This window comes from Aphelocoma coerulescens, chromosome 18, assembly GCF_041296385.1.
Source record: "Aphelocoma coerulescens isolate FSJ_1873_10779 chromosome 18, UR_Acoe_1.0, whole genome shotgun sequence".
Lineage (NCBI taxonomy): Eukaryota > Metazoa > Chordata > Aves > Passeriformes > Corvidae > Aphelocoma > Aphelocoma coerulescens.
This window is the reverse complement of record NC_091031.1, coordinates 6,797,619-6,824,183: the sequence shown is the minus strand read 5'-3', so window position 1 is coordinate 6,824,183 and position 26,565 is coordinate 6,797,619. Positions and strand designations below refer to the sequence as shown.

Here is a 26,565-nt window from a genome sequence, read left to right as displayed (position 1 = left end):
GCTCTTTTAAGCCTGATGCTGTAGATCTTAAGGGCTCCAGATCTTGTTTCTTGTGTCAGTGAAGACTTGCAATCAGCTTCTTGTAGTGGCACCAGTGGAGCTGGCTTTGGGGTGCAGCTTTGCTCATTTTGGCTGGAGGTGAGGGCTCAGGCAGCTTCTGGGGCTGTCCTGGAGTGCCCCAGCCCTTGTGGAGCTGAGCCCCTGGCACTGGGTGCTGGGCTGGGAGCAGGGTAGGAGAAGGTGCAAGCTCTGCAGTGTCCCATGGATTTGTCCCAAGGGCAGAGTACACTCCAGGCAGTGTTCGAGGAGCAGTGGTGGGTGGGCAAAGGGGAGTCACAGAGGCTCTCCTGGGTTCCCCCCCCTCTTCCAGGCAGCACCTGAGGGTCCCAGCAGTGGCATCCAGGGCTCTGAGTTCAGACCTGAATTGCCATTTATTGAAGGGTCCTCATCACTGCAGTGTGGGGGCTGCTTGTTGAGCTGGAGGAGGTGATGGTGGGTCCACTTCCTTCCTTCTGATGGTTTTCTTCCACTGTAGCATGGCCTCCACCCATTGATCTGTTGCCAGTTTGGCTCCCCATTGATGTCCACCCACCCTTCCCTTCTGCTGTTTCCAGCAGCTGCTGGATGAGGCTCTTGGCCTCTCCTGTGAAGCTCACCCAGCCCTTACAGCCTCTCCCAGCCCTGCCGTGTCCATCCTGCGAGGCACCAGACGTTCCCTAGCATCCCACTGCTCTGGCCAGGGCTCTTGTCCTGGTTTGCAGAGCCTCTTCCCTTGTGGAGCACCACGGATCCATGCAAGACTTCTGCCTTTCCCCAATGCTCCCCAGCCATTAGCCCCCTCTGCTCCATGTGGTGACAGCTTCCCTGCTTGTCCTTGGCCTCCCCACCCCACCTTGTTTTTGGGGAGGACCTGATGAATGGGTGGTTTCTGTAGCTGTGGGAATGGGCTGTGAGAGCATCTAAAATGCTGTATGGAAGCAACGAGATCCTGGGCTTCCAGCCGTGTGTTTGGTGGGAGCTGAGCTCTCCAAATCCATAGGGATGTTACCTTTGCCCCTCAACTTTTCCTGAATTTCCTTCTCCAACAGCTTTGAGCATCCAGATATCCCCAAACCAGTGGTTTTCTACCTTTACGTGACACTTTGTACATTTCCCCTCACTTTTTGCTTTTAAGTTCACTTTTCCCAGATGCACTGGCACCAGCACTAGGGAGGATGGAGTTAATTGCACAGCAAAGACCTTTATCACACTGTGGATAAACCAGTAACTGCCCATGTCTTTGCTGGTTGCCACTGGGCAGCACTTCTGCACTGCTGGCAGGAAGGGGAAATAGTTCCAAGCCTCAAGGATGCTGCTTGGCCTGGAGAGAAGAGAGGCAGCTTTAACTCCAGACCACGAGGAGCAGCTTGTCCTCACTGGGCAATAACAGGAGATTCATTCCCATGCAGTCTCAGCTGGGGCACAGTGTGGGCACAGGGTTGTCCTTTTGGTCTCCTCCTGAGGCAAAGCCATTGCATGCCACAGCACAAAGAAGGTGCTTTGGGCACCTAACACTTTTGGGATCTTTTTTAAGCCTCATCCAAACTGGGACTGTCTGGCAGCTCTCTTGGTGGGGAGAGATGCCAACAGGGTGGCCACCCTTGGAGATTTGTCCTGCAAGACCTGTTTGTTTGTGTCCTGGTGTTTCTGACACAAAGATGGTACTGTTGCTGGGGAAGGAAATGAGATCTCGGTGTGACACAGGCTGGATGTGATCAGAAGTTGTTTTCTGCAGCAGCAAAGTTGACCTGAAGGCTCAGGAATATTCCAATACAATTTGGGATAGCGGGATATCTCCAAAGCAAGGAGACCCATGTCCCCAGAGGACAGACAAGTTTAGGGTGATCTTGGCAGGGAGCAGCTGAGTGAGGTAAGGCTGTTGCTCAGTTAAGGATGATTTGGAGCTGGCTGTGATGGGAAGGGCTGGGGTTGACTCTGATGGAGATATCTGAGACAGACACACTCGGCACGGGTTTAGGGATAATTAGATCCATGCAGCATGTTACACTGAGAGGGGTTCAAAGGGCCTCTTAGAGGTCCCTGAGCACATCTCTTGGGTTGCCAGTCTGCTTTCTGTTGCTCATTACGCCCTCTTTGAAGTCTAAAAATCCCTATTCTTTCACAGTCAATTTGCTGGGTTTTTTTCTGAGGCCAATATTGTCTCCAGCAAAGCTCAGTTTCTGTAGGCTTCAGTTTGGCAGTTCAAGCCCTGCTATCATCATCCTCCAGCGTGGCACAACCAGAGGCTGGTGACGAGGGGTGTGAAGATCCTCCCTGAGCAGTGCACCAGGGCTGGGTGTCCTCCAAGGAACTCATGCCCTCCTGCAGCCCTGACCTTCTGCTCCAGTGCCACCCAGTATAACCCCACTTGGGGTACTGGTGGTACAAACCCCAGCCTTTTCATCACAGCTTTCAGCAGCAGTTGAATGTGGAGGGCACTGGGTTTTTATTGCTGTTAAATGCAGAGGGAAACCAAGGAGCAGAGGGCTGATATGGCTTCTTCCAAGTTATACAGTAAATAAGCAGCACAGTTGGGAAAAACCCAGGGTCTTCAGAGTTCCCACTGTCCCCACCAGATCAGCCTGCCTCCCAAATGTTTACTAAAGAGACTGGAGTCTGATTGTTTTTACTTTATTTTTAATTTTTAAACGCTTCCCTCTTCAGGCTGTTTTGCCTGTTCCACAGTGACCAGTATTTGAACAGCACTAGCAGGAAATGTTTGGGAAATGTGCTTTAAAAAACACAGTCCTGCTAAGATGTTCTTTTTATTCCTGGTTTATACAGAGGCTTAGGATTCACAAAGAATGAATCTCTTGTTGGTAGGAGCAAGTTAGGCAGCAGTTTGTTTTGGAGCTGTCCTTGTCATCACTGAGGGCAGGACTGATCTGGGTGTTGGGGGGTCACTTCTGGTCCTACAGTAAAAAAGGGCTTTGCTGTCAATTATATTTTGTATTCATGTAGCTCCTCTCAAAGCCAAGGGTCCAAGCTGGAATCTGTGCCTCTGGAAAGCTCTGCTTTGACACCAGATACAGCTCCAGTGGAAATTATGGAGCTGATGCTGAAATTATTGGGTGAGGTTTTCTGGACTGAATTACACCAGATGACAAGGCTGAATGATGTTAAGTGTCCCTTTGGGTCACGAAAGCTAGGAATCTTCATGGATATCTCCAAGTTTAAATTGGTGTGTGGGGTTTAATGGAAGTGTGGTTTCATCTGCTGCTGAAAATGGAGATGTTGGATGCTCCACGTGTCAGATAAGGGCTGGGAAGGACAGCAGTGCTGGCACAAGGGTTTGCTCCATCCCTTGCCTCCATCCTGGGAACACAGCTGGGGAAAACCATCCTAAGAGGGAGGTAACATCTTGGAAAGATCTGGAGCAACATCCTGGTGTCTGGCTATAGTGTGATGTGCTGGGGAAGGCAGTGATTGGGAAGCAGATGAGTGGCTGGAGGTTCAGACCTCCAGGGTCTGTGTTGCCCTCTGGACCAGTTGGGAAGCCTATTCGTGAGGGTGTGAGGGTGTTTATGGGGCCAAGGCAGCAATAGCTGGTGTTTGGGGTACAGGGCACAGTGCCAGACATCTGGAGGAGCCTGGTGAGCCACAGCACTCACAGCATCATCCTGCCAGGGAGCTGCCTGCTCCTGCATCCAATTAAACTGCTGGAGCGACCCAGAGAGGCAGCAAGGATTGACTCAGGGCTTGGCTGGGATCCTGGGACCAACACTGCAATTCATCCAGCAGAGTAAAACAAAAAAACAAAGGCACTGGGATTTTTAATAAGTGTTTAAGGTCTTGGATTTGGGTCTGGTCAGTCATTTGATTCAGCCACAGGACTCGTATTAGTGGGTGGGAGAGAAATTCAGTCTGAGCATGAGATGCTGTGGGTTTGCACCCGGCTGGGATGTTGTCCTTGTGTCTGGGAGCAGAAGCCTATTCACAGTCGCTCCTTGGGGGCTGCCAGGCTCCAAGCAGAGCATTTTGCACCAGATGGTCCCTGCAGCATCCTGGAGAAGTTCTTCTCCAGATTCCTGGATGAAAGCAGGCTCCATCTTGGATTCACGCTGACCCTGGTGCAGTCAACAAGAGCATCAGCCGTTGTGACAGACTGTGCCCAACATGAGATCCTCCAGCAGCTCCAAGCAGCAGAAAGCACCACCTGCTCCAGTGTTATTACCCACTGTTGTACACTATACCAGTGTTGTGTTCAGCTCATTCAGGATATTTTCATCCTTGTTCAGAAGCTTCATCACAGCCCTTTGCAAAGCCCCACATTGGATGTCTGGGGCTGGGTGAGCACCATGCCCAAGCCATGACCATGTAGGCACACCTGGGCATTTGCTCTGAAGGAACTGACCAATTTGGTGAGTCAGAGCTGCTCACAGATCAGTCTGGAGAAGTGGAGGAGAAATGAGGAAATACTTCCCACATCAGCACTTTCACAGCCATGCTCTCCCAGCAAAGCAACCACTGGTGACATTACTGGGGTGACATTACTGTGAGTGGGTTAGAGACACCAGAGCAGTGCTCCAGCAGCTCCCACTGCTGAAACACAGCTCCCAGGAGCTGGAAATGGAGCAGCAATCCCAGCAATGGTGCTGTTGGTGCAGCTCAGAGCTGCCCAGGGCACCTCCTGTGCAGCTCCTGCTGCCTCAGCCAGACCACTGAGCTGGGCATAAAGCGCTGGAATTTTCCTCCGAGGAGAAGTGACCTTCAGCTGAGGTGGCTCAGAGCCTGCCGTCGGGATTAGCTGTGAGGGAGGTTTAGCAGCAAGGAGCTTTCGTCCCGCTGTGAGGCTTTGGGTCTGTAAGGGCAGCTGTGCCGAGTGTTGAGCAGCCTCGTGATGCCCTTACAAGGTTTACGGGGGCTGATGTCTGCACAAAAGGATCTGCAGCAAGCAGCCATGCTGCAGGACACACTGTCTCCCACAGGAGCCTGCTGCTGGCTCCAGGGTTTTTCCAAAGTGATGTCCTGTGTTCCCTGAGCTGTTAGAGACGCAAGGCAAAGTCAGCACCTTGGCTGCAAGGGTACCAAGGCAAAGTCAGTGTCTGGCAGAGATGGTGTGGAGTCAACAGGACAGGGCTTGGAGAAGCAGGGGTTAAAAGAGGATGGTGAACCCTGGAGTCCTCCAAGAATAGCAGTTGGGGTGTCAAAAGTACATGACACCCCAAGTGTTGTGGGTGATGGGTGATGGGTGATGGGGTCTGGAGCACTGTGAGGGAGGTGAGGAAGGCCATGGCAGGCAGGTGCAGTGATGCTTTAGCTCCTGTTTCTCCAAGACTCTCTGGCAGAAGTGTCTGGAGGGCCCCATCCACAGCCAGGAGAGCAGGGCTTCCTGTGACCTGAGTGGCTTGGGAGAACACCCTCCTCCCACCCCACTCTCCCTGGAGGTCATGACCAGCTTTGTCTTTCCCATGCCCTGAGCTGTGGCATCCCCTTTCCCCTTGAGACACATTTCCTCTCCTGTGTTTGCAGGTTGCCTATGGGACCACAGAAAACAGCCCTGTCACCTTCATGGGGTTCCCCAATGACAGCATCGACCGGAAAACTGAGACAGTGGGATACATCTTTCCCCACACAGAGGTGACCGTGACCTTCCCCACCTGCTCCAGGTCCTCTGCCAGCAGCAGAGCTCACTCCATTCTCCCTGTCTGGTGCTGGTGTCTAATTAAGCCCTTCTTCTCTTCCAGGCAAAAATTGAGGATCCAGAAACAGGGCAGTCTGTGCCTCTGAACACTCCTGGGGAGCTTCAGATCCGTGGCTACTGCGTCATGCTGGGCTACTGGAACGACCCTGCCAAGACAAGAGAAGTGATCACTGCTGAGAGGTGGTATAAGACAGGGTGAGTCTGGGAACAGCCCCACTCGTCCCAGACTGTCCCACAGGGTGACACTGGATGGGGATGCATGGGTGTGTATAGGAGTGCTTGGCTGGGATTTCCAAAGTAGAGAAGACTGTCCCAATTTATCCCTCTGGTCTGTCTGTGACACTTCAGAACTGCTTTTAGCACAGAGCCCTTGGTGCTGAGTGTCTCTGGAGAGGGGGATTGTCACTGGCCTCTTGTGGATGGAGGGACTGTGGGGGTAGAGGGCAGAGGCAGGAGCTGCCTCTCCCCTAAACCCTGGTGCTTGTGTGGATGCTGCCAATTTCTGTAACAGGAGCTCTTTGGTCTCTTCCGTGTGTTCAGGTGGCATCTCAGCCATTATCCTCTGGATACCACCCTGGCTGGGTGGGAGCATCAGCCATTCTTCCACCCAGCTGGGACAGGACTAGGAGGGTGTTCTCGTTGCAGGGACCTCGCGAGCCTGGATGAGCACGGCTACTGCAAAATTATAGGGCGTTGCAAGGACATGATTATTCGGGGAGGAGAGAACATCTATCCAGCAGAACTTGAGCAGTTCCTGCACACCCATCCCAAGGTTGAGGAGGTCCAGGTGAGTGGGAGGAAGTGGGGTGGGTGAGCAGCTGTTTTTGGGAATCCTGTACATAAAGCTAGTGGGATTGCTGCTTGGAACCTGGTTGTCTTTCCCTGTTTTCAGCATCAAATTCTATGTAATATTTGTTATCAAGGAGGAGGGAGAGGCTCATGGGATGGAAGGGGTAGGCAGAGCTCCTGGCATGGGGCATATGGACTGGGGCAATCCCCTTGTGCTCCAGCTGTGTGTCTGCAAAGTGCCTGTCATTCTTCAGTTTTAAACTTCCTGTCCACTTTCATAGCTCCCTCTGAAATTCTTACTCAGAAAGCAGTCTGGAAGGACAGTTTTTACTGATAATTGCTCAACTCTGACATCCAGGAAGACTCTTCCAACAAGTCCCTGGAGATGAGGAGTGAGACTTTGTTTCATCCCTTTGCAAGACAACAAAGATTTCCAGGACTAAGCAGCTGCTCCCAGTCTGCTGGGATTGTTCTCCAGGTTTTGTGCCAGACAAGTTTCCCCATAAATAAACTGGTTATTTAGTCAGAGTTCTGCCTGTGCCAGGCAAGCATCTCTCCTTGGAACAGTCTCAGTGCAGATGGGTTGCAAACCAGCCCTGTTTATGTGGTTTCTAGGGCTTTATGTCACTGCTCTGGACTCAAAAGGATCGACGTGTCTCTAGAAGTTTGCAGTACTGGTTCAAGGCAGGGAATGGCAGCAGGATTTTTGGGGAATAGTGGGAGCAAACTCTGGAGAGGGTTCAGGCTCGGAAAGCCCATTTCCTGGTGTCACAGGCAGGGGCCCACTAAGATCTGTGATAATAAGGGTTTCCAATAATCCTTTAATTCAACCTCATCCCTCCCCTGCCATTCCATCTGGAGATCCCGAAGCACTCGTGGCAGCCTACCAAGTCTCCTGTTGTTTGTGAAACCCCTTGTCCCATTCTTTTGGAAGCAGAGGGATGAGAGGTCCATGTTGCACCCACAATGCTCCAGCAACCCGTGGTATGGGGTCAGGGAACACGCCATGGGCCAGCACACAGACCCCATGGGAGGACAGGGACGTCCCCAAGGCTCACACCGTCCATCTGTCCCAACCAGGTGGTTGGTGTGAAGGATTCGAGGATGGGAGAAGAGATCTGTGCCTGCATCCGACTGCGGGCTGGGCAGGACTGCACCCAGGAAGAGATTAAAGCTTTCTGCAAAGGGAAGGTAGGTCCCCAGCCCTCAGTTTCCTTCCAGACCAGTACACCCGTTGGCTGCTGGAGGCTGGTGGATGAAAGCCTATGGATTTAGAGCACTGGGGGACCCAGCCCTGACAGTGCCAGGCTGTTCCTTTTGGGTTGTGTAGCCCTTGTTTTTCTCTTCCCAGATCTCCCATTTCAAGATCCCACATTATGTTGTGTTTGTGAGACAGTACCCACTCACTGTCTCAGGCAAGGTAAGAGGGGGCTGGGGCAGGGCAGGAACCCTGGCATTCTGTCCCAGCTCCTCTCTGAGTCTCTCTCCCTCCTCTCTCCACTCTATTCCAGATTCAGAAATACAAGTTGAGGGAGCAGATGGAGCAGCACCTTCAGCTCTGAGATTGGGAAGGCAGAGGAAAAACCACACTAAATCAGCCATTTCAGTCAGCTCTGAGTCTGCTTTTCACCTGTGCCTTGGTCTAAGCAGTGGAGACTTTCCCCCCGACATCAGGCCGATGGCACTTTTAGTCAATAAAACAGAGCACCTTTTTTTCCTAGTTGGGCTTGTTTCTTTGCCAACAGAAATACTGTGGTGCGAGGAAGGGATGCTTATTTCTGGAATTCTGTCCAGTTACTGAAAGACCTTATGAAGGTTTAAAAATTTTGTGTGTCTCTGAGCAGTTTGGCCGCAGCCATTTCAGAGGAGTTGAACAGATGCTGGTGGGTATTTTTTAAGTCTGAACGCCCTGGCCTGGCTTCCCAGGGTACGTGATGCCTTTTCTCCTTGGATGTTGTGAGACTCCTGGGTCATTTAAGAGCAACTGAACTTGAAATGAGGGGCAGGGGGTTCAGAGAAGGAGACTTTGCTTTGGGACTCCCTAAAACTGGCTGGAAAAGCTCACTCTGTTCCCACACCTCCCCCAGGTGTTTCCCAAGAAAAACCTTCTCCAAGGTAGACATGGCTTTGTTTATTTTGTTGTTTTGGACAAGACACACAGTAAGGCTGTTGCAGAAATACCAAAATTCCTGTCCCATCGGCAGCGTGCAGCAGAGCGTACCTGGGACAGCATTTTACGGGAGTTATTTGGTACCTCCCAACCATGAAACACTCCTGTGAGAGGACGGACAGCAGAGCTCCTCTTTGCCAGAAGTGTCCCACCCCAGCTGGAAAGCAGACAATGTTGCTGCCAACTCTCGCTGACCTCCTGCTGTCTCCCTCCTGCTTCCTTCCTGAGCTGGGCTAAGGCTGGGCCCCCTCTGTGCTGTGGCTTCCTCCAGTGGGGGGAGAGAGAAAGGGTGCAACAGGGAGAGAGGGGGAGCATCAGCGAGGTCTCAATCTTTCATCTCGCAGCTGGACTGGGGCCTCTACCCATGGAAGCAGACGGCGAGGACAAGTCTTCTGTCCACATCTGCTCTCTGAAAGAAAAAAACATGGATGGCTTGTGTCAGACTCTTTCTGTACAGTGTCTTCTCAGCAAGTTCCTCTCCTGTTCCCACATTGCTCGTGGGGCTGGTGTCAGCACTGATCCTTCCGCATTTCACTCAGGTCTCCTCCCTCCCCTGGTTACCTCTGTAACCTTCCTTCCCGAGGGAAGGACTGTTACCTGCAGCTGTAGCCAGGGTCCTTGGGGCACAGAGGGTCTCTGTGACTGATGTCTAGGGAAGGAGGACTATTTACCTTCTTTTGTTTCCCACAGCACCAACCCAGGTGCAGGACAGGCCTGCAGTGAGCAGAGCTTCTCCTCCCCTCCCTGATCAGCACCTCCACCCCTGGCACAACCCCTGCTCTGCCCACAGGTGCCCCATGTACTCACCGTAGCTGGGGGGCAGTGAGTAAGAAATGAAGGTGACACCAGCCCTGGCTGGTGAGGACAGACACTCTGCTGAGGAACCCAGTGGGTCCTGGTCACAGCAAGCACAGGGGGAACAGTCCCTGCCACCCCACTCCTGCTTCTGTTCTGAGAGTGGGGCAGCACCATCCATGGGTCTGAGCCCTGGCAGAGCCTGGTCCCAGGGAAGCTTTCCCTACCATCCCATGCCTTCCCCGGAGCACATCCAGCCCTTGCAAGCCAGGACATCTCCCGCGGTGCCCCCAGCCCCTTCCCAACCCCTGGGATGATGCATCCCCGGCTGTAAATACTCACGGAAGAGGAAAAGCTGGTCCTTTTGGCTGGGAGTGCGGCCTCGGTGCGTGCAGTGTTCCAGGCTCGTTCCATGGCCTCTGCCCTGCCCGTGCCTGAGTCCCACTCTTATAGTCCTCGCCGACTGCTCGGAAACTCCCCGGAGTGGGGAAGGTTACGTCGAACTACGCGTTTCTGGCCCGGGAATCTGCAGCCACAGCCTGTCGTGGGCATTTCGGAGTTCCCCCTGGCTATACAGAGACAACTACTAACATCGGGGTTCGTCAGCTGCGGGTTTGCACAACCCTGTGTGGGGACAGGCCACCTCCCTCCGCCGAAACGCTGGAAAACCCTTCCCGCCCCCGAGGAGCAGCCGGGGAAGGATGCGGGGGCGGCTCGCAAACCTCACTGGGGCCGTGTGTCTGGGGAGGACACCGGCCCTGGCATCCCCGGCACCGGGAGAGGACACTGACCCCGGTATTCCCGGCTCCGGGGGAGGTCACTGACCCCAGCACCCCCGTCATTCAGAGCGAGCATCCCCCGCACAGCCCTCGTCGGGACCGAAGAGCTTTGCTTCCGATCCCTCCCCCGGCCCCGCCCGGTGCCCGCCCGGTGCCCGCCCGGTGCCGCGGCCCGGAGCTCCCATGGCGGCGGCGCGGAAGTGGCCGCGGAAGCTGGCGGCTGTCGCTGCGGCGCTGCCCGGCGGGGGCGGCTCGGGACGGGCACCGGGACCGGGTCCTGCCGCGGAACCGGCCCCGGAGCCGGTCCCAGAACCGGCCGGCCCCGCCACAGCCGCGCTCTACGTGCACGTGAGCGGGGACACGGGCGGGACCCCGGGGCTTGTGCGGGGTGCACGGGGAGTCACGGGCTTGCCCACGTGGGGATACATGTGGGTCCTGGGGCTTGCACACGTGGGGAGAGGGACCCCGGGGCTTGCGCACCTTGAGGGGCACGGGGCTGGCACAGGTGGAAGGTGAATGTGGCTCCTTGGGGCTCGCACACACGTGGGTGCATGTGGGACCTCGGAGCTTGCACACGTGGGGGAGAGCCCAACCTTGCACATGTCATGGGGCTGGTCTGAGCTGAGGGGGTCCCCGAGCCGTGCACATGAAGGGTCACACCCGTGGGTCGTGTGCCTTGAGGGGCAGGTGGGGGGCACTGGGGTCCGTGCACCGGGCTGGGGCTGTTTCCCTTCAAAATGGAGCAGCGAAGGGTAAAGGCATGGGCATCCCACATGCCCCGTGCCCGCAGTGGCCCTACTGCCGCAAGCGCTGCTCCTACTGCAACTTCAACACGTACGTGGTGCCCGCGGTGGATGAGGCGGCTGTGCGCGCCTGCCTGGTGCGGGAAGCACAGACCCTGCTCCGCCTCAGCCAGGTGCACAGGTGGGTGTACAGGGTGGGCTTATGGGGAGTGCTGGGCCCTTCGGTGCCCACCTGCAGCTTCCCACCCTCTGCCCTACAGCATCAGCTCCGTCTTCTTCGGCGGGGGCACCCCCAGCCTGGCCAGCCCTGGCACTGTTGCGGCAGTGTTGGAGGCCGTGGCGGTGGCTGCCCACCTTCCTGCTGGCGCTGAAGTCACGCTGGAGGCCAACCCCAGCTCCACCAGCACATCGCGCCTCGCCGGCTTCAGGGCAGCCGGGGTCAACCGCCTCTCAATCGGTGTCCAGGTGAGAGGGGCTCTCCCCGCCGCAGCCCCCACAGCTCCCAGTGACCCCATTGTCACCGTGCTCCCTCTGCAGTCTCTGGATGACTCCGAGCTGAGGATGCTGGGCCGGGAGCACACAGCGGCAGAGGCATGGAAGGCTGTGGAAGCAGCACGGGGGCTCTTCCCTGGCCGAACCTCCATTGACCTCCTGTTTGGGCTGCCGGGACAGAGCCGGGATGCCTGGGCCCAGCGGCTGGAGGCGGCACTGGGGCTCTGTGACAACCACATCTCCCTGTACCAGCTGACGCTGGAGAAGGGCACGGCGCTGGCAGCACAGGTCCGGCGGGGAGCCCTGCCCACACCGCCCCAGGACGTGCTGGCTGACATGTACCAGACCGCCCGCACTGTGCTGGCGGCCGCTGGCTTCCGCCACTATGAGGTCTCCAATTTTGCACGGAAGGTGGGATGCCCCTGATGCTGTGTCCCCCCATGTCATGCTGCCCCAGCAGGGTCAGCCGCCCCCTCACCCCAGGGCTCTCCTCCAGGGCGCCCTCAGCACCCACAACCTCTCATACTGGCGGGCTGACCAGTACATCGGTGTGGGGCCAGGTAAGGGGGTGATGGGGGGCCAGTGGGGGGGAGTGTGTGGCCATGTGCCCCCTGAACTCTGTTGTCCCTCTCCCTGGCTGCTGCAGGGGCGCATGGGCGCTTTGTGCCGCGGGGTGAGGGCGGCTGCAGCCGGGAAGCCCGTGTCCAGACTCTGGAGCCTGTCGCCTGGATGCGGGAGGTGCACAGCCAGGGACACGGCACCAGGAGTCGGGCGGTGCTGAGCCCGCTGGAGCAGTGAGTACTGGGGTCCCCCCCATGCCCCCTCCTTGTCCGTACCACACAGCTCTCTGTGCCCCCACAGGCTGGAGGAGCTGCTCACCCTGGGACTGCGCACGGATGAAGGCGTCACACACGAGGTTAGGAGCCACCCGTGGTGACACCCCACATCGACCTGATGCTAATCACAGAATGGTTTGGATTGGGTGGGACCTTAAAGCCCATCTCGTTCCACTCCCTGCCGTGGGAAGGGACACCCCTGTCCAACCTGGCTTTGAACATTTCCAGGGATGGGGCATCCACAACTTCTCTGGGCAACCTGTGTCAGGGCCTCACTGCTCTCACAGGAGAATTTCTTCCCAATATCTAATCCAAATCTGTCCTTTCCATCCGTTCCTCCCTTTTCCTGTCACTCCACTCCCTTGTCCAAAGCCCCTTTTCAGCCCTACTGCAGCCCCTTTGGGCACTGGGATGTTGATGCCCCATCACTAACATCCTTCTCTCGCCCTGGGCACACAGCGCTGGGGGCACTTCTCCCCCCAGCTCAGCCTGCAGGCCGTGTTCGGGGCGCCGGGGGAGGCTCGGGCACTGCAGCAGCAGGGCTGGCTCGTCCTGGACAGCGGGTGAGCCCCGAGGAGCCGTGGGCAGGACCGGGGGTCTCCCCGGGGCACCGGGGCTCACCACCACCTCTTCCCCAGTGGCCTGCGGTGCACCTGGGCCGGCCTGGCCGTGCTGGACTCGCTCCTGCCCGACCTGCTCTGGCAGCTGCAGCGGGTGCTGGGCGCTGCCCGGCGCCCACCGAGGGGGACCCCGGCGGGGGACCGAGCCGGTGGCCGGGACGCGAGGGCTGTAAGCGGCCACAATGGATAATAAACCACAGGAGCAGTGTGCTGGCTCAGGGGTGTTGGGGCAGGGGAGGTGTTACTGCAGGGTAGGTCCCTGTATCCCGGCGCCCCGGTGTTCCTAGTCGCCCAGGATCCTGGTGTCCCTGCTGTCCCCGGAGCCCCGGTGTTCCAATGTCCCCAGTGTATCCCGGAGTCCCGGCGCCCCAGTATCCCGCTGTGTCCGGGTATCCCGCTGCCACGCGGTGTCCTGGATCCCGGTGTCCCGGCACCCTGGTGTCCCTAGTCGCCCGGTGTCCCGCAGCCCCGATGTCCCCGGTGCTCCGGCTGTCTCGGCGCCCCGGTGCGTTCCTGTGTGTCCATGGCGCATGCGTGCCGGGGGCTGCGCATGCGCGCGGGCCGCCCCGCCCGCCGGAGCGGTTCCGCGGAGCCCCAGCAGGGGGCGGTGCCCCGGAGGCCTCTGGGTGCCCGCTTGGTGCCCGCTCGGTGCCCCGGAGGCCGCTTGGAGGCCTCTGGGTGCCCGCTGGGTGCCCGCTCGGTGCCCCGGAGGCCGCTCGGAGGCCTCTGGGTGCCCGCTCGGTGCCCGCTCGGTGCCCCGGAGGCCGCTCGGAGGCCTCTGGGTGCCCGCTCGGTGCCCGCTCGGTGCCGCGGAGGCCGCTGGGTTCCCGCTCGGTGCCCCCTCGGTGCCCGCCCGGAGGCCGCTGGGTGCCCCGGAGGCTCTCGGAGGCCGCTGGGTGCCCGCTCGGTGCCCTATCGCGACCTGCGGCGGGGCCGGTGGCCGGGACATGGCGTCGCGGCGGGAGAGTCGGTCCCGGAGCTGGACTCCCGCTGGTACGGCCCGGCGGGGCCGCGGTTGAAGCGGCCGGAGCCAGCCCCTTCCCCAGCCAGTGGCCTCCTGTCATTTTTGTGATAATTTTTTTTTAAAAAGGAGCCGGTCCCAGCGGGAGGGTTAAGGGGGAACAGCCCCTGGTGGGATCCCCTGGGCTTGGCCCGGCCCGCCGGTGCCGGCGGAGCTGCCGCGCACCCGGCTCTGCCCGGGTTTGGCCGTTTCGGAGCTGTTCTGCCCCTAAAGCGCTTCCGAAATCCGGTGCTGTGTTATCCGAGTCGCGCTGGGTGAGCGCAGGGAATCTGTGTGCTTGCACTTGCAGCTGGAGCTGGAAAACTTCCCAGGAATGTGTTCCACCTGCAGGGATCTGTAGTTATTTGCATTTATTTTACCCGTTGTCTCTCATCTAGAATAAAGTGTGAGACAATTCACTCCTACTTGACCCACTTTGGTTTTTGCAGCTTTTCAGAAGTTGATTTTTTCAATTACAAGAGATGCTAAATTTAATTGTTCTGTGCAACCTTAAAGAGAAATAATCCCCAAACATAGTTCAGCTGGAAATCATTAACCAGGTTGAAAGGAATATGGTGCTTCCTTGGGAGACTGAAGAAGTCTCTTCATCTGTCTTTTAGGCAAGAAGGAAAAGACTTTTGAACGGCCCTGTTCAACAATTGCAGAAGAGCCTGAGCCCGAGCCTGTTCCATATGCTTTGCAAGGAGAGGACATCCAGGCATTTGAAATTAGGGTGGAGGACCTGGAGAAAGTATGTATGAGTATTTTTACTGGTAGAAACAGCTGCCTTAACTGACACTCTCCTTTTGTGTGTTTAACAGAGGGTACTGCCTATTTACTTAAGCCAAAAATCACTTGCAGCTGATTTCTCATTCCATTTTATCTGTCCTGCTTTTTCTCATGATAAAATGTCAGCTCATCAGGTTCAGTTGCTAAAAGCAAAGGATTAGAAGTCCCTATACAGTCCTTTCAAATGTAAGGATAAGTAATTTGCTGCTTCAAAATTACATCTTCAGCTTTCTGATCTAATAAGACCTGTAAGTTGTTTAGTAGCTCTCATGACTTTTGTTCCAAAAGTCAGGTCACAGTGTGTGAGTGGAAGCATTTCAGTGACGCAGCAGCAGAAATCTCTTGGGAAAGTGATTTAAAACTCTCCTTTCATGCCCCTGCAACCAGGGCCCAGAGGAATAAGACAGTAACTGAGTTGGTATCTGCACAGCTGTGTGTGGTGTCTTGTAGGGGAAGAATCATAGAAGATTTAGCTGGGAAAGGACCTTAAAACTCATCTATTTCCCCCCCCTGCCATGGGCAGGGACACCTTCCACTATCAGAAGTTGTTCCAAGCCCCATCCAGCCTGGCCTTGGACACTTCCAGGGATGGGGCAGCCACAGCTTCTCTGGGCACCCTGTGCCAGGGCCTCACCACCCTCACAGAGAAGAATCTTTCCTAACATCTGAGCTAAACCTACTCTTCTAGTTTGGATCCATTCCTCCCTTGTCCTGTCATTACATGTCCGTGTGAAAAGCCCCTACCCAGGACTCTGAGGACCCTTACAGGAACTGTGCTGCTATGGCTGCTGTGCATATCCTAAAAGGATCAGCTGCAATGAAGGTGAGTCAGTGTGTACCTAACTGCACTGTAACTGTTTTATTTCCTGAAGTTCCATGCTCCACGCCTTCCCCGTGTTGCTGGGAGAATTCCAGTTAGGAAGAGCAACCTCATCCGAAAACACCAACCCAAGGAGGTGGCACATCTTGTAGCACATTCTGTTTCCCCCAAGGCACCCAGGGAACCACTGGCTTTTCCTGGTAGGGTTCAAATTCACATCTCACCTCTGAGTTTTGGTTTTGCTAAATCAAACTTCAGTGACCTGGCTCTGGGGTTGGGTATTTTTATATGTGTGTTGTAGGACCAAGACAGTTTGATGATGACTGTGGAGAGATCCTCCCTCATCACATTTTGGGAAGTCTCCAGGAGCTAAAGATTGAAGCCTTGGCCAGAGAAAACACTCAGGTTGGTTTATAGAGTTAGGAAAATGCTGCTGCGTGGCACTTTTCCAGAGGTGGAGTGTGGTGCCTGCAGTACCTTTCGATGTTTTCCAGCACCTATCAGGAGCAGGCCAGGCCTGAGGTGTGGTTTTCCCAGCCTTGTCACACGCTGGGGGAGGGTTTGCCTTTGGAGAAACTGCACCAGCAGGTTTTGGAGTCCCGTGTGCAGGACCAGGTCATGGAGGGAACAATTACACAGGCTTCCTCTTCCCTCTGTGCCCTGCTGATGGTGTCAGGGAAGAGCTGGTGTTGCAGCAACGCCATTGCTGGAGTCTCACTAGTCAGATAAATACTTCTCTTGTATCTGAGTGTGTCCCTACTGCCCTGGTTTCCTTCCTCTCAGAGTGCTAATGTAAAAGTGCTGTCAATCTGAAGAATTCGTCTCTCTCCCCCCTTCCCATTCCTGTTTTGCTGTGCATGGTGAGGTTCATTTAATATTCCATTCCTCATCAGCTAGCAGATGCTATTAAGGTTCCTTGTCCAGATGTTACTGCAACAGCTTTAAAAGAGGAACATGGAGGAGAGAAGAAAGAAAAGGCACATCAGGCCCAACTAGCAGAGCACAAAGCTTTCCAGAACTGGAGCCATCATATGGCAATGAGGAAAAAGCAGGAGAAGCACCTAGGAGGTGAGAAAAGCTAAGGAGGTCTCATTCTATGAAATTCTGTGTGCAGGTTGAAAAGTTTGGTGTCCCCACACCAACCCACAGTGGTCATTGCCCATCAGGGATAATCCTATTGCCATTGCAGTCTAATTCCATGTTCTCATGATGCCTTAAGAGGCCTCCTAGAAACAGAGACTAGACAGGAGTAAGGGAATAAGGCAGGTATTTATTTGAAAGGCCTTCAAAGGTACCCCTGAGGAGCCAGAGGCTATTGCCAAGATGGACCCCAAGATGGACAACAGGTCACGAGTTCTTCACACTTTTATAGGTTTGGTTCATTTGCATATCAGGATTAATTCTCCAATTAAAGCTTCAGGTTAATGATGTAATTCCCCTCAGCTTGCCACCCTTAGAGGCCTTTTGGTTTATACTTTTTGGGCCTAGGATGGTTTGGATGTCCTTGAAGAGCAGGCCCGGAGAGGCTTTGTTACGTCTGCCTGGCACGAGAGAGCAGAAATTAACAGGCTACAAGAAACTCAGAGTTACACACTGGGCAGTACAGGATGTGAAAATATGAAAGTTAAAACCTAAGGCATCACTCAGAGCTCCCACACAGCTCATGCTGGTGGCTCTGGATGTGGTGGGAAGGTGAGCTGGTGGCTCTGGTTGGGGAGAGGACAGTGAATTTGGCAGGGAACAGTGTAAGTGGGTTACAGCTGAATGGTAACAGTGGCAAAGGTGTGCCCAGAAGTGCAGCACCGATGATGTGACGTTTCTTATTTACAGAAATTCTTCACAAGCCAGAGAATGAATTGCTGATGAATGTGTCGGACAATTACAGGCAAATCCAGGAAGAACGTGACCTCATTGACCGGAGTCTCCCTGCCCTATTTCCTGGAAAGGTGAGAGCCCCACTTCCTGTGTGTCCTGATTGTGCTGCTCTTTCAAAACAGCACAGACACTGTTCTGAGTAACCCTCTGAAGTGCTGTCAGGAGATGTTTATCAAAGCCACTCTGAGTCCCTCAGCCTGGTGTGTGAGCAGAGCTTTCAGGGACATGAAAAAAAAAACCCTGAACTGTGCTATCCATACCAGTCAGGGGAAAGAGGTGATGAGCAAGTGGCATTTCTTGATTCTTACCAAAGGCTCTTGTGCATGAGCAAGTGGCATGGGAATGTGTCACAGTTGCTGTTCCAGGGGCAGAAAGATCTGATAGCTTCGGACTGGATTTTAGTGATTGCCATGGAGAAAAGGCAGGGTAAGGCATGAGGGTTATGGGAGTATCGTGTTAAAATCCTTTTGTACATTTATAGCACTATCAAAGAACTTGCATTTGTGTGAGGCTTTATTTTAATATCATTCAACCTTCACATGCACTGGATAGAAGAAAGTCCTTTTGTCTTTGACAGCAGCCTGATTGAAATTTTGGCTTGCTCTGCAGGAAGGGATAATTCCTAGACTTTAAAAATGCTCATATAGGCAGGGTTAGACCTCTTCTTTTTAGCTTCAAGTGCCTGTGAAAATAGCAGGTAGCTGCATGACTCTGTATCAGTGGGAGCCTTGTTTCCCACCCTAGGGATACCGAGTGGGAAGCGAGTTCTGGAGCCTTCCTGAGCAAATTGGGGATGAACTCACCGGGCTGACTCTGACCCTGACCCGGACAGAACGTGGGCACCCAGAGCCACCCACTCATGTGGGGAAACCCCGCACTGTCCAGAGGGAAACAGGTAAGGGAACACTGCATAGAGAAGATCCCAAAGAAATGGGGCACAGGTGTGAAGGGAGCAGATCCTTCCCTGCTGAGCCTCCTCTTTAAAACACCACGAGGCCAAAGTTTGGCAGAGAATGAAGTTTGATAGGCATGTGGGTATGTAGAGTGAGCTCTTGTATGGGTATTTCCACAGGTCTGAAGCCTCCAAAGAAGATTCCTTGCCACCTAAACTGGGATAAGAGTCTTTTCCTGAAACATCGGCGGCAGGAGCTAAAATCTATCCTAGAGGAGCTGGGCTTCTATAAGCCGGTAAGACCAGAGGAGCAAGGACATTCTTTGTGTCTCTTGTCAAGTGCTGTACAGTAACAAAATTGCCAAGAGCTGGATCTGAAAAAATCATGAGGAAACTAAAACTTGGTCCCACATTTCCCACATCCCTGAAAGTTCCCATATTTCCAAAGGGCAACACCTATGAAAGAGTTGTCTGACCTCCTGAAGTGTTGCATGGAGTAGTCTAGGAGCCTCAGAAAAGGACCCCAAACCCTGCCAGGACCTAGGAAGAGAAAAACCTGCCAAGTACTGGTGCAGGACTTTGATTTAGTGCCTTGGGGCAGAGGGAAGAGATCTTTACCCATGTGGAAGACACACTCTGAAATAATCTCCTGAAGGCAGGTGGCTCCTCCTCCTAAAAACAGAACAAACCTCACTTTTTTGTCTTTGAAACCTGTCTCTGAGGATGAGAAACGTGTGAAGGAGACTTTCTCCATGCATCATTGGTAGTGGGGAATGCAATCATCTAGGATTCTTGGGAATCTCAGAATTGGTTCTTTCCCATGTCCCTTGAGCATTCTTTGGATACCTCTAAAAACCATTGTAGGGGCAAGATATCACAACTTCCCTTTACTTGACTGAGTTGGTGCATTTGTCTAGTGTTTTAATGTCCTTGCTATATAAAAGAGCAACTTTCTGAGTTGGTCATTTTTGTCTATGTCCAGGATCTGGAAGGACTGGAGGTGATTGGGAAAGGGCAGCCTTTCACATCTGTCTCAGCTGAGGCTTTTCGACATACCACCCGTTCTGAAGAGATTGAGAACCTGTAAGTTTTACTTTGTGGCAAAAGAAAGAATTTTGGGTGTGCACCACCAGTCTGTGAGGGTATCCTTAGCTGCTCTTATCTAGAATGGAGACGAGTCTCCACTGGGACACAATAAGAGGCATATTCTTATATTAGAATCACCAGATTTAGGAGCCTTTGGGCCTTGGGGCCTTGTGTCTAAGGAGCAAGAATCAGAGAAAAGTGTTGTTGAGGCTCTTCCTCCAGTCTTGGCTCTGTGTGGCTCCAGAGCTTACATCAGGCAAGGTGGGATTCTACTCTCAATTACCTCCATTTGGTTGTCTTTTTGTAGCCTTCCATCATTAATTTCCTGGTTTTCCCTGTCCTGTCCATCTGTAACAGGCACAACCTGAGGGCCTCTTGTCCTTTTTCACTCATGTGCCTCAGACAGGTCTCATTCTTTAATATTCTGGCTGTCCTGTCCTCCTTGCCAGTGACATGTAGCTCAATGGGTTCACCTGCAGGGCTCTGTCCCTAAAAAGATTACTGTGTGAGAAAACATTAATTTGGACTATTCCTTACAGGGTCTTGTAAATCACCCCTGGTTCTCCCCTCTCTGGAAGTGGATTTCACTCCATCAAAATGCTGGCTTTTGTTTTCTTTACCAGTGACCCCTTAGGTGACTCCTTCATTGTGGTTCCAGAAGCTGAAAGGGTTCCATCTTTAGTTTTCTGTGGCGAGCCTGCTCGTTGGATCAAGGGCATCACTACTTGCAGGGTAATTGTGAGATTTTAATTGTTTAGTCAAGCTAAGCCTATTTGAGTTCCCAAGTCACAGTTGTACAATGAGTGTCGCTCCAAAGCCACAGAATGGGGGACTTAGTCTGTCCCTATGTTTGCTCCAGAGAGATCTAGGAACAGGAGGGCTCTGGTTGTGGTGTGAGGGTCAGATTCCCAGGCTTTCTCTGTGTAATGGCCACTGCTTTGGACCTGCCTTACAAGTTCTTCTACCAAGGCTCAGCCCTTTATTTGAGCTATGACTTCATGCAGGATAAATCCTGCCAGATAGAGCAGAAATTGTTATCCTTTTCCTCTTCCTTGTAGAAGGAAATTGGCATTGCTGCCCGGCTCACCTTTGAGACTCTGACTAGTGAGAAGGCTGAAAGCTTCCTGACAGTGACCAATGATGGCAAAGCTGCTGTTTGGTACAACTGGATGAGGCTTCCCCAGCAGATCCCCTCCAAGGGGAGGAAGATACCCTGTTTTTACTTTGATACCAGACCAGGTATGAGACCTGCTGGTCTCCAAGACCTTTGTACCTCAAGCAGAGAGCAGGAATTTGGGAGTTACCTGGCATGTGGAGTCTGACTAATGGCAAAGCACTGCTGGGTGATTTCTCCTGAGGAAGCCACCCTGGGTGTCAGAGCTGACTCACCCCAAAAGAGCTGTGCAAGGCAGATCCCTCTCCTGGAACTTAAAGGAAAGAAGGTTGCTCCTGCTCTTTGTGTAAATGGGTGGAACATTGAGAAGTGAATCATTTTCTGATGGCAAACGGGGCATAATCTTCTGGAGAGAAAACTGAGCTTGCTGTAGGAGAGTGCAGTGGGAATAACACCAGTTCGGGAACATAGGGACTGGGAGTAAGTCTGGAAGGAGAACAATAGCTGGATGAAGTGTGATAACCAGCTAAACAATGGGGAAAGAGTTTCCTAGAGAGATAAGGACACTTGGGATGGTGTCAGAAAAGGCTCAGTTTAACCAGGTGGCTTCTTGCAGACCAGTGCATTTCCTCTCTTATTTCAGGTGTAATCTTGCCTGGAGAAACTCTGAGTTTTTCCTTTACTTTCAAGTCAGAGAGACCAGGCATTTTCAGTGAGCCCTGGGAATTTAGGACACATCCTCTGTTATTAGGAGGAGCTCTGCTTCAGGTGACCCTTTGGGGAATTGCTGTGTATGAGGATAAATTGGCTGACTTCAGAGAGAAAGTGGAGGTAACCAAGCATGTAACTGGGTAACTGAGCTTTGAACTTTATATGCAAATAGAGGATAAGGGTGGGAGCGGACATGGTATTTTTATTGTTGTGCAATTGCTGCTGAGAGTGAGATTTACAGAATGTCTGCACATACTTGAGCAGGTTTGCTAAATAACATGAGGAACTCTGCAGTCTGTTGTAATGTTGTTACTAAAGACTTGACTGTGTCTCCTAAAGTGTTCACACTGGTCCTTTAAAGAATGAAATTTCTATTGGTAATTCATTTCATTAGTTACTTAGTGAGAAGGGGATTGACTGCTGTACACTATGATAGCAGTTAAGGTATAAATTGAAAATTACACTGTGGTTTGAAAAGTGTAGTTTGGGGGAGGATTTGTAGGGTTCATTTGAAAAGCTGTTGGAAGTATTGCTCTGCTCAATGGGGTTTGCAGTTGCTCATGTCCTTGTAACTCTGTATAATGAATGGTTACAAGTGGGACTGAATTTGTGTGCTTGCATATGGAATGGGGACTCACATGTGGTGGTGTTGTTGTGGTGCCTCAGAGTGAGCTGGCTGCTCGAGAATGTGCTGCTATAGTGAAAGACAGCCTGAATGAACTTCTTCACCAAATTCGGACCCCTGAGCGCACCCCATCTCCTGTGGATGCCTGTGTCACAGAGGAAGAGCTGTTCCACAAGAAAAATCCCAAGGTGATGTTTGCTATTGGATGGGCTGCACAACTGAAGTGAGAGGGGAGGGCAGACCCGTGGGGCTGCTGCATCCCTGGGATTCTGGAGCTGGCAGAGTCTGCCATGGAGGCTTTAAGAGTTGGGTTTGAAGAAGGAAGGTGCAGCTCATGTTTACCTTTTCCCCTGTTATCACAGTTGCATTATCAGCATCAAGTGGTAAAGCAGCTGCATGAACTATGGAGACAGCACCTCACTGTGCCTTCAGTCTTGGAGGAGGAGGTGCCCTTGGAGCAGAGGAGCACTGCAGAGGATACAGAGCACCTGGAGAGCACTCCCTCTGCCCAGAGCAGCACCACGGAGCTCCCAGGTGGGAAGTACACATTAGAGGAGGCTTCAAGGGAAAAGAGCATTGAGGAGGAAGAAGCAGGTGCTTCAGGATGGAATCTTTCCCTCGAGGACTTTAAACAGGTGGTCACCTCTGTTCCCCACTGGTGCTGTGACAAGCTGATGGTGTGTTAATTTCCCTGCGAACAGCCCAGCCTGCCCCAGTGTGAGCCCACCCAAAGGGCTGCTGCCAGTGTGCTGGGAGTTTGAGAGATTTACGATGTCTGTTGGCTCTGCTGACCACACCCTCAGTGCTCTTGTAAAGAGATTCCCAAGAGAGACTTTGTGGGCTGTTGTGTGAAGAAGAAAAGAGAACCACACAATATAATAGATATTTTAAGCTCTTGCCCTGTTAGCTTTGTCATCCCAGGACTGAATGTGGGGGGCAGGCTGGGCTTACAGCTTCCTGGGGCTCCCCCAAGGGCTCTTCTCCTTGGAGAGTCCTTTCTATTCATCAGAGAACTAAGAGGGCACTCATGACAGGCTGTGGATAAAGTACAGACCTCCCTAGATTAAAGCAAGAGTGCATTGGATTCTGTCAGTGGTTTTTCTATTGTGCTCTCTTGGAAATCTCTGCTGTTTTTATAACTAAGCTTTACTAGGGAGCCTTCTAGCTTGATAGAATCTCTCTTCCCCAGTGCACCTGAAGTTGCAAAGGGGCTTAATATCAGTCTGATGGGAGAATCTGGGATTGTTCCCCAGATCTTGGGTACCTTGGCCATATTCCAGCTGTGTAGGAAGCCACATCTGGGTGTGTAAGTGCCCAGTGCAGCTTGGTTTCAGACTGGTGTCCAGGAAGAGAGCTGTGGGCTGCTCCATTGAGCTCAGGGACTGGGAATGAAGACTGAGAAGTACTCCACAGCCCCTGTGTGTTTTCTCTCACAGGCTATAATGTCAATCCCTGGGGAGGAGCAGCGGGAAGAAGCACTGGCCCAGCTCAATAAGGCAGCTCTGCAGCTGTGTGTTGAACAGAAACCAACTCAGTCAGACCTTCTGTATCCACTCTGGTGGGTTACCTTTGCAGGGAAAAGCTTGTGAAAACATTGTGGGATCAACAGCCTCAGCGAGCTCTGTTGCAAGTGTTGTGATTCAGAGTGCACATAATTATACGAGGTCTAGAAGTCATCTTTACACTCTGGTTTTTTATAGCTTAATTGTAGCAGCTGTCTAGGACCCAAATGCCTTTTTTTTTTTTTTTCTGGAGATAAGTTTAGAATATTAAATGCATGTAATTTTGGAGAGTGTACAAGATTATTTCTGGCAAGATTATTCCAGTCTGTATTTATGAAACCTTTGGGTATTTTCTGTACCCTTTTACTCAGATAACTGTCTCCTCCCTCATACAGTCTCTCTGTTCTTTGCTCAGGCTTTCAGACTGTAAACATATCAACAGCTTTGAGTTGCTTCTAAATTAGAAGGATGCAGGTTCCTCTTGGTAAACACAGAGCAGGTTGATGCTGATTTACCAACGTGTGTCATGTTGAAGAGCAGACCTAGTTTCACAGTAATATTTATGGGTTCCTGGGAGCCTGTTGATTTGCAAACCACTGAGATCTCGGAGGGATCTAACGTGAGGAAAGCAATTTAGCATCCCCCTGCACAGATATTTAGACAGTGGGTGCTGTTTTGTTGGTTTAGTTGCACAGAGCAGCTCTCAGGTATAAGGTGCCTTCATTTCTGGGCACAGGCTCAGACAAGGTGGCAGCTGCTGCACTGTCTCCCTTCTGATCCTGATCCTTTTCTCAGCCTCCAGCTGTGGCGTGGAGCAATTGATGACCTGGTGAGTCACTCTCTGAGGCTGAGATCCCTGCTTGGTTTGATTAAGAAGGACACCTATGTAGAAGCTGTTCCAGAGGAAACAGGTAAATGGTGGTTTTAGCACAGCAACTGCCTTCTGTGGGCTGTTGGAAATACAGAAAACATGATGAATTTGAACTGAAATGTCAATTTCAGCATGTCTCCCTGAAGAAAAAGCATTAGGAAAAAACTGGCAGGTTGTGTGACAGTCACAATACTAATTGGGATCTGTGGTTTGGCATCAGTAAAAAAACACCCCCACAAAAAGCCTTTTAATTCAGCTAGGTGTAGCCACGGACTGACCCAGCAAACACTGCCTCAATGAGACCTCTTCATTCCTTATTTAAACAAAGAACTCTTCAAGGTATTGTTTTTCAGTGCAGTACAGCTCAGATTAATAAAAAGAGGAAAATACACTGCAAAAGTAACACACTCCCACTGTGCTAGTGCAGTGGGCTGGACTTCCTGGATGTGTGGATGCTTTTGGTTAATTGAAATCCTCTCCTTTGTAGAGGAATTAGAGCAAGGAGGAGCAAAAAAAGGAGGAAAGGAAGACAAAACAGCCACTAAGAGAGAAGAGAAAAAGGAAAAAGAAGGCAAAAAAAGTAGAGGGTCAACAGGGAAATCGGTAGGTGCTGGGATGCTTGGTGAACCCTGAGTACTGGGGACAGGGGGATCCATCCTGAGGTTGTGTATCCTGAGTTGAAGCTGATTTCCAACCCAGTGAAAGAGGTGCTGCTGCTGGGAGGTGTGTCTTGCAGCAGTCTGAGCAGTGTCCTGACCTATGTCCCTTTGTTCCTTGGTCTGGCCTTGATTAGGATCATTCGAGCAGCAGAAAGCTGAAAACAAAAGATGAGAAGCGAGTATCTTCCATTTCAGTGCAGGACATGAAAGGAGGAGAAGAGTCTGTCAAAGGAAGAGATGAGAAGCAGAAGGTGCAAGAGGGAGCTGCACCTACAGATGGGGCAGAACCTGCTCAGGAGCAGGTGGACTCTATTTCACTTCAAAAATACCAGGAAAAGCTCTACATTGAAGTGAGTCTGACCAAAGCTTGTGTCATTGTCTTGGTTTTGTTGTTTTCTTGTAAGGCACACTGATGCTCAGGGGGAGAGGTAAGCATTTTGTTAAACTCAGAAAACTGGCAGACACACGTCCCTTGTGCTGCAGCAAGGTAAGTGTGAAATCCAAATTAATTTGTTTCAGCCTGGAATCTGTTAGCAGAAATCCAGCCATCACATAGCCACATGCGGGACTCGTATCTGGGATGTCTTTAGCATTGCTTGCAGACTCTGGAGGGATCAGCTGAATTAATTGTGCCTCAGATAATGTTAAACACACTTCATAGCCAGGGAAGTTATTACTAGAGCTCTGTTAGCAGCAGGCTGCCACTTCTGTGTGGTTGTGTGTGTGCCCATATGAAAATGTACCTCAGAAACCATCTCTGTCAGTCTCAGCCCCAGGATTGCTTCGTGTGTTTTCACTCAACTGTCTTCTCTGAATTTCTGCAGGTTTACAGGCTTCTGGATTCAATGGTGAGTGAAATGGTGTCTTTATTTGAGGATCTAAAGCAGTAACATGCTCTGAAGTGGGAGAGTGAAGCCCTTTGTATGTAGAAATAGACTTCCTTTAAAAAAAAATAAATAACCATGTTTACACAGATGGAGTGGAGATTCTTCTTTCTGAAGTGATTCAGTGATTACAAATACTGGGCTGCCTCTTTTCTGACACACTATGATGTGAGACTATTGCTAGATCATCTGTTACTGCTACAGATGATGCTTGCCAAGAAGAGACAAGGCAAGAAATATCACCACCTCAGGAAACGTTAAGGCTGGAAAATACTGGTATTTCTGCTAAAGGAGAATTTAAAAGTGCCAGTCGACATGAGGTATGTTCTTTGTGTCTTGATTGTGCTTGGCTAGCAGGTGAGTGAGCAGGGTGTTCTTTGTACTCATGAACACTGGTACCAGGACAGTAGACAAATCCATCCTGGTTTTTATCATATTTTTGGCTCCTTGTCCAGTTTCCCCTTGGGACTTGCTGATAGGAGGCTTCTCTGAGGCATTCTGGATCCCAGTAAAAGCACTGTCCCAAGGGGTGTGCCACCCTGCCTGGTTTTGCACTCACAAACTTCCTTCTTGTGCTGATCTTGCCATCTCTTTCCATTGAGCTCCAGGTACCCATGCCCCATTCTTGAGCCAGGTTTTACATGCTTCCTGCCAAGACTAATCACTCTTGAATTAAATGAGTAAAATTTGTGCTATAAAAGTTGTGAGCCATGGTAAGGCCTCGTGTTAGAGCCACCCCTCCTGTCTGTCCATCTGCCTGTGTGTCTGGGCTCATCGCCATTTTCCATCTGTGTGCATCACTGCTGGAATGGGGCTTTTTGTGGAGGCAT

The 26,565-nt window shown here is 52.3% G+C and overlaps 3 protein-coding genes and 1 long non-coding RNA gene across 5 annotated transcripts in view; 3 read left to right on the top strand and 1 right to left on the bottom strand.

Moving 5' to 3' along the window:
• Positions 1–8,192, top strand: part of ACSF2 (acyl-CoA synthetase family member 2) — a 36,619-nt gene extending 28,427 nt beyond the window's left edge. For both annotated transcript variants that reach the window (XM_069032758.1, XM_069032757.1), the window contains exons 11-16: positions 5,512–5,619; positions 5,727–5,878; positions 6,329–6,470; positions 7,553–7,663; positions 7,824–7,892; positions 7,984–8,192. In XM_069032758.1, coding sequence (XP_068888859.1) covers positions 5,512–5,619; positions 5,727–5,878; positions 6,329–6,470; positions 7,553–7,663; positions 7,824–7,892; positions 7,984–8,034 — 633 coding nt within the window. In that variant the 3' untranslated portion in view covers positions 8,035–8,192. The remainder of the gene's footprint in view (positions 1–5,511; positions 5,620–5,726; positions 5,879–6,328; positions 6,471–7,552; positions 7,664–7,823; positions 7,893–7,983) is intronic.
• A 395-nt stretch (positions 8,193–8,587) lies between these two features.
• LOC138120255 (uncharacterized) lies at positions 8,588–10,328 on the bottom strand. Its single transcript, XR_011155793.1, has 2 exons — positions 9,780–10,328; positions 8,588–9,051 (listed from the first exon to the last, which is right to left on the bottom strand). It is a non-coding gene; the product is annotated as an uncharacterized lncRNA (long non-coding RNA).
• Positions 10,329–10,371: 43 nt separating this feature from the next.
• On the top strand, positions 10,372–13,115 carry RSAD1 (radical S-adenosyl methionine domain containing 1). Its single transcript, XM_069032759.1, has 9 exons — positions 10,372–10,564; positions 11,007–11,140; positions 11,220–11,424; positions 11,497–11,862; positions 11,948–12,011; positions 12,098–12,245; positions 12,313–12,367; positions 12,747–12,850; positions 12,926–13,115. Exons 1-9 carry the CDS (start codon positions 10,400–10,402, stop codon positions 13,095–13,097), a joined length of 1,413 nt encoding a protein of 470 aa, XP_068888860.1. The 5' UTR covers positions 10,372–10,399; the 3' UTR covers positions 13,098–13,115.
• A 304-nt stretch (positions 13,116–13,419) lies between these two features.
• MYCBPAP (MYCBP associated protein) lies at positions 13,420–25,824 on the top strand. The gene is made up of 19 exons (XM_069032753.1): positions 13,420–13,900; positions 14,528–14,658; positions 15,569–15,716; positions 15,818–15,921; positions 16,410–16,584; positions 17,347–17,462; positions 18,136–18,286; positions 18,464–18,579; positions 19,266–19,366; positions 19,993–20,101; positions 20,428–20,608; positions 21,127–21,314; positions 21,861–22,007; positions 22,182–22,454; positions 23,256–23,377; positions 24,117–24,232; positions 24,680–24,795; positions 24,986–25,201; positions 25,676–25,824. The coding sequence occupies exons 1-19, from the start codon at positions 13,438–13,440 to the stop codon at positions 25,739–25,741; spliced, it is 3,039 nt and encodes a 1,012-aa protein (XP_068888854.1). The 5' UTR covers positions 13,420–13,437; the 3' UTR covers positions 25,742–25,824.
• Positions 25,825–26,565: the final 741 nt, after the last annotated feature.

Excerpts from the sequence above, each read along its gene's own strand:
- RSAD1 (XM_069032759.1), top strand. The coding sequence starts at position 10,400 with ATGGCGGCGGCGCGGAAGTGGCCGCGGAAGCTGGCGGCTGTCGCTGCG. Across the intron at positions 10,565-11,006 it reads CAGCCGCGCTCTACGTGCAC|TGGCCCTACTGCCGCAAGCG; the intron begins GTGAGCGGGGAC and ends CCGTGCCCGCAG. Across the intron at positions 12,246-12,312 it reads GTGCTGAGCCCGCTGGAGCA|GCTGGAGGAGCTGCTCACCC; the intron begins GTGAGTACTGGG and ends GTGCCCCCACAG.
- MYCBPAP (XM_069032753.1), top strand. The coding sequence starts at position 13,438 with ATGCGTGCCGGGGGCTGCGCATGCGCGCGGGCCGCCCCGCCCGCCGGA. Across the intron at positions 15,717-15,817 it reads GGAACCACTGGCTTTTCCTG|GACCAAGACAGTTTGATGAT; the intron begins GTAGGGTTCAAA and ends TGTGTGTTGTAG. Across the intron at positions 22,008-22,181 it reads TCCACAAGAAAAATCCCAAG|TTGCATTATCAGCATCAAGT; the intron begins GTGATGTTTGCT and ends CTGTTATCACAG.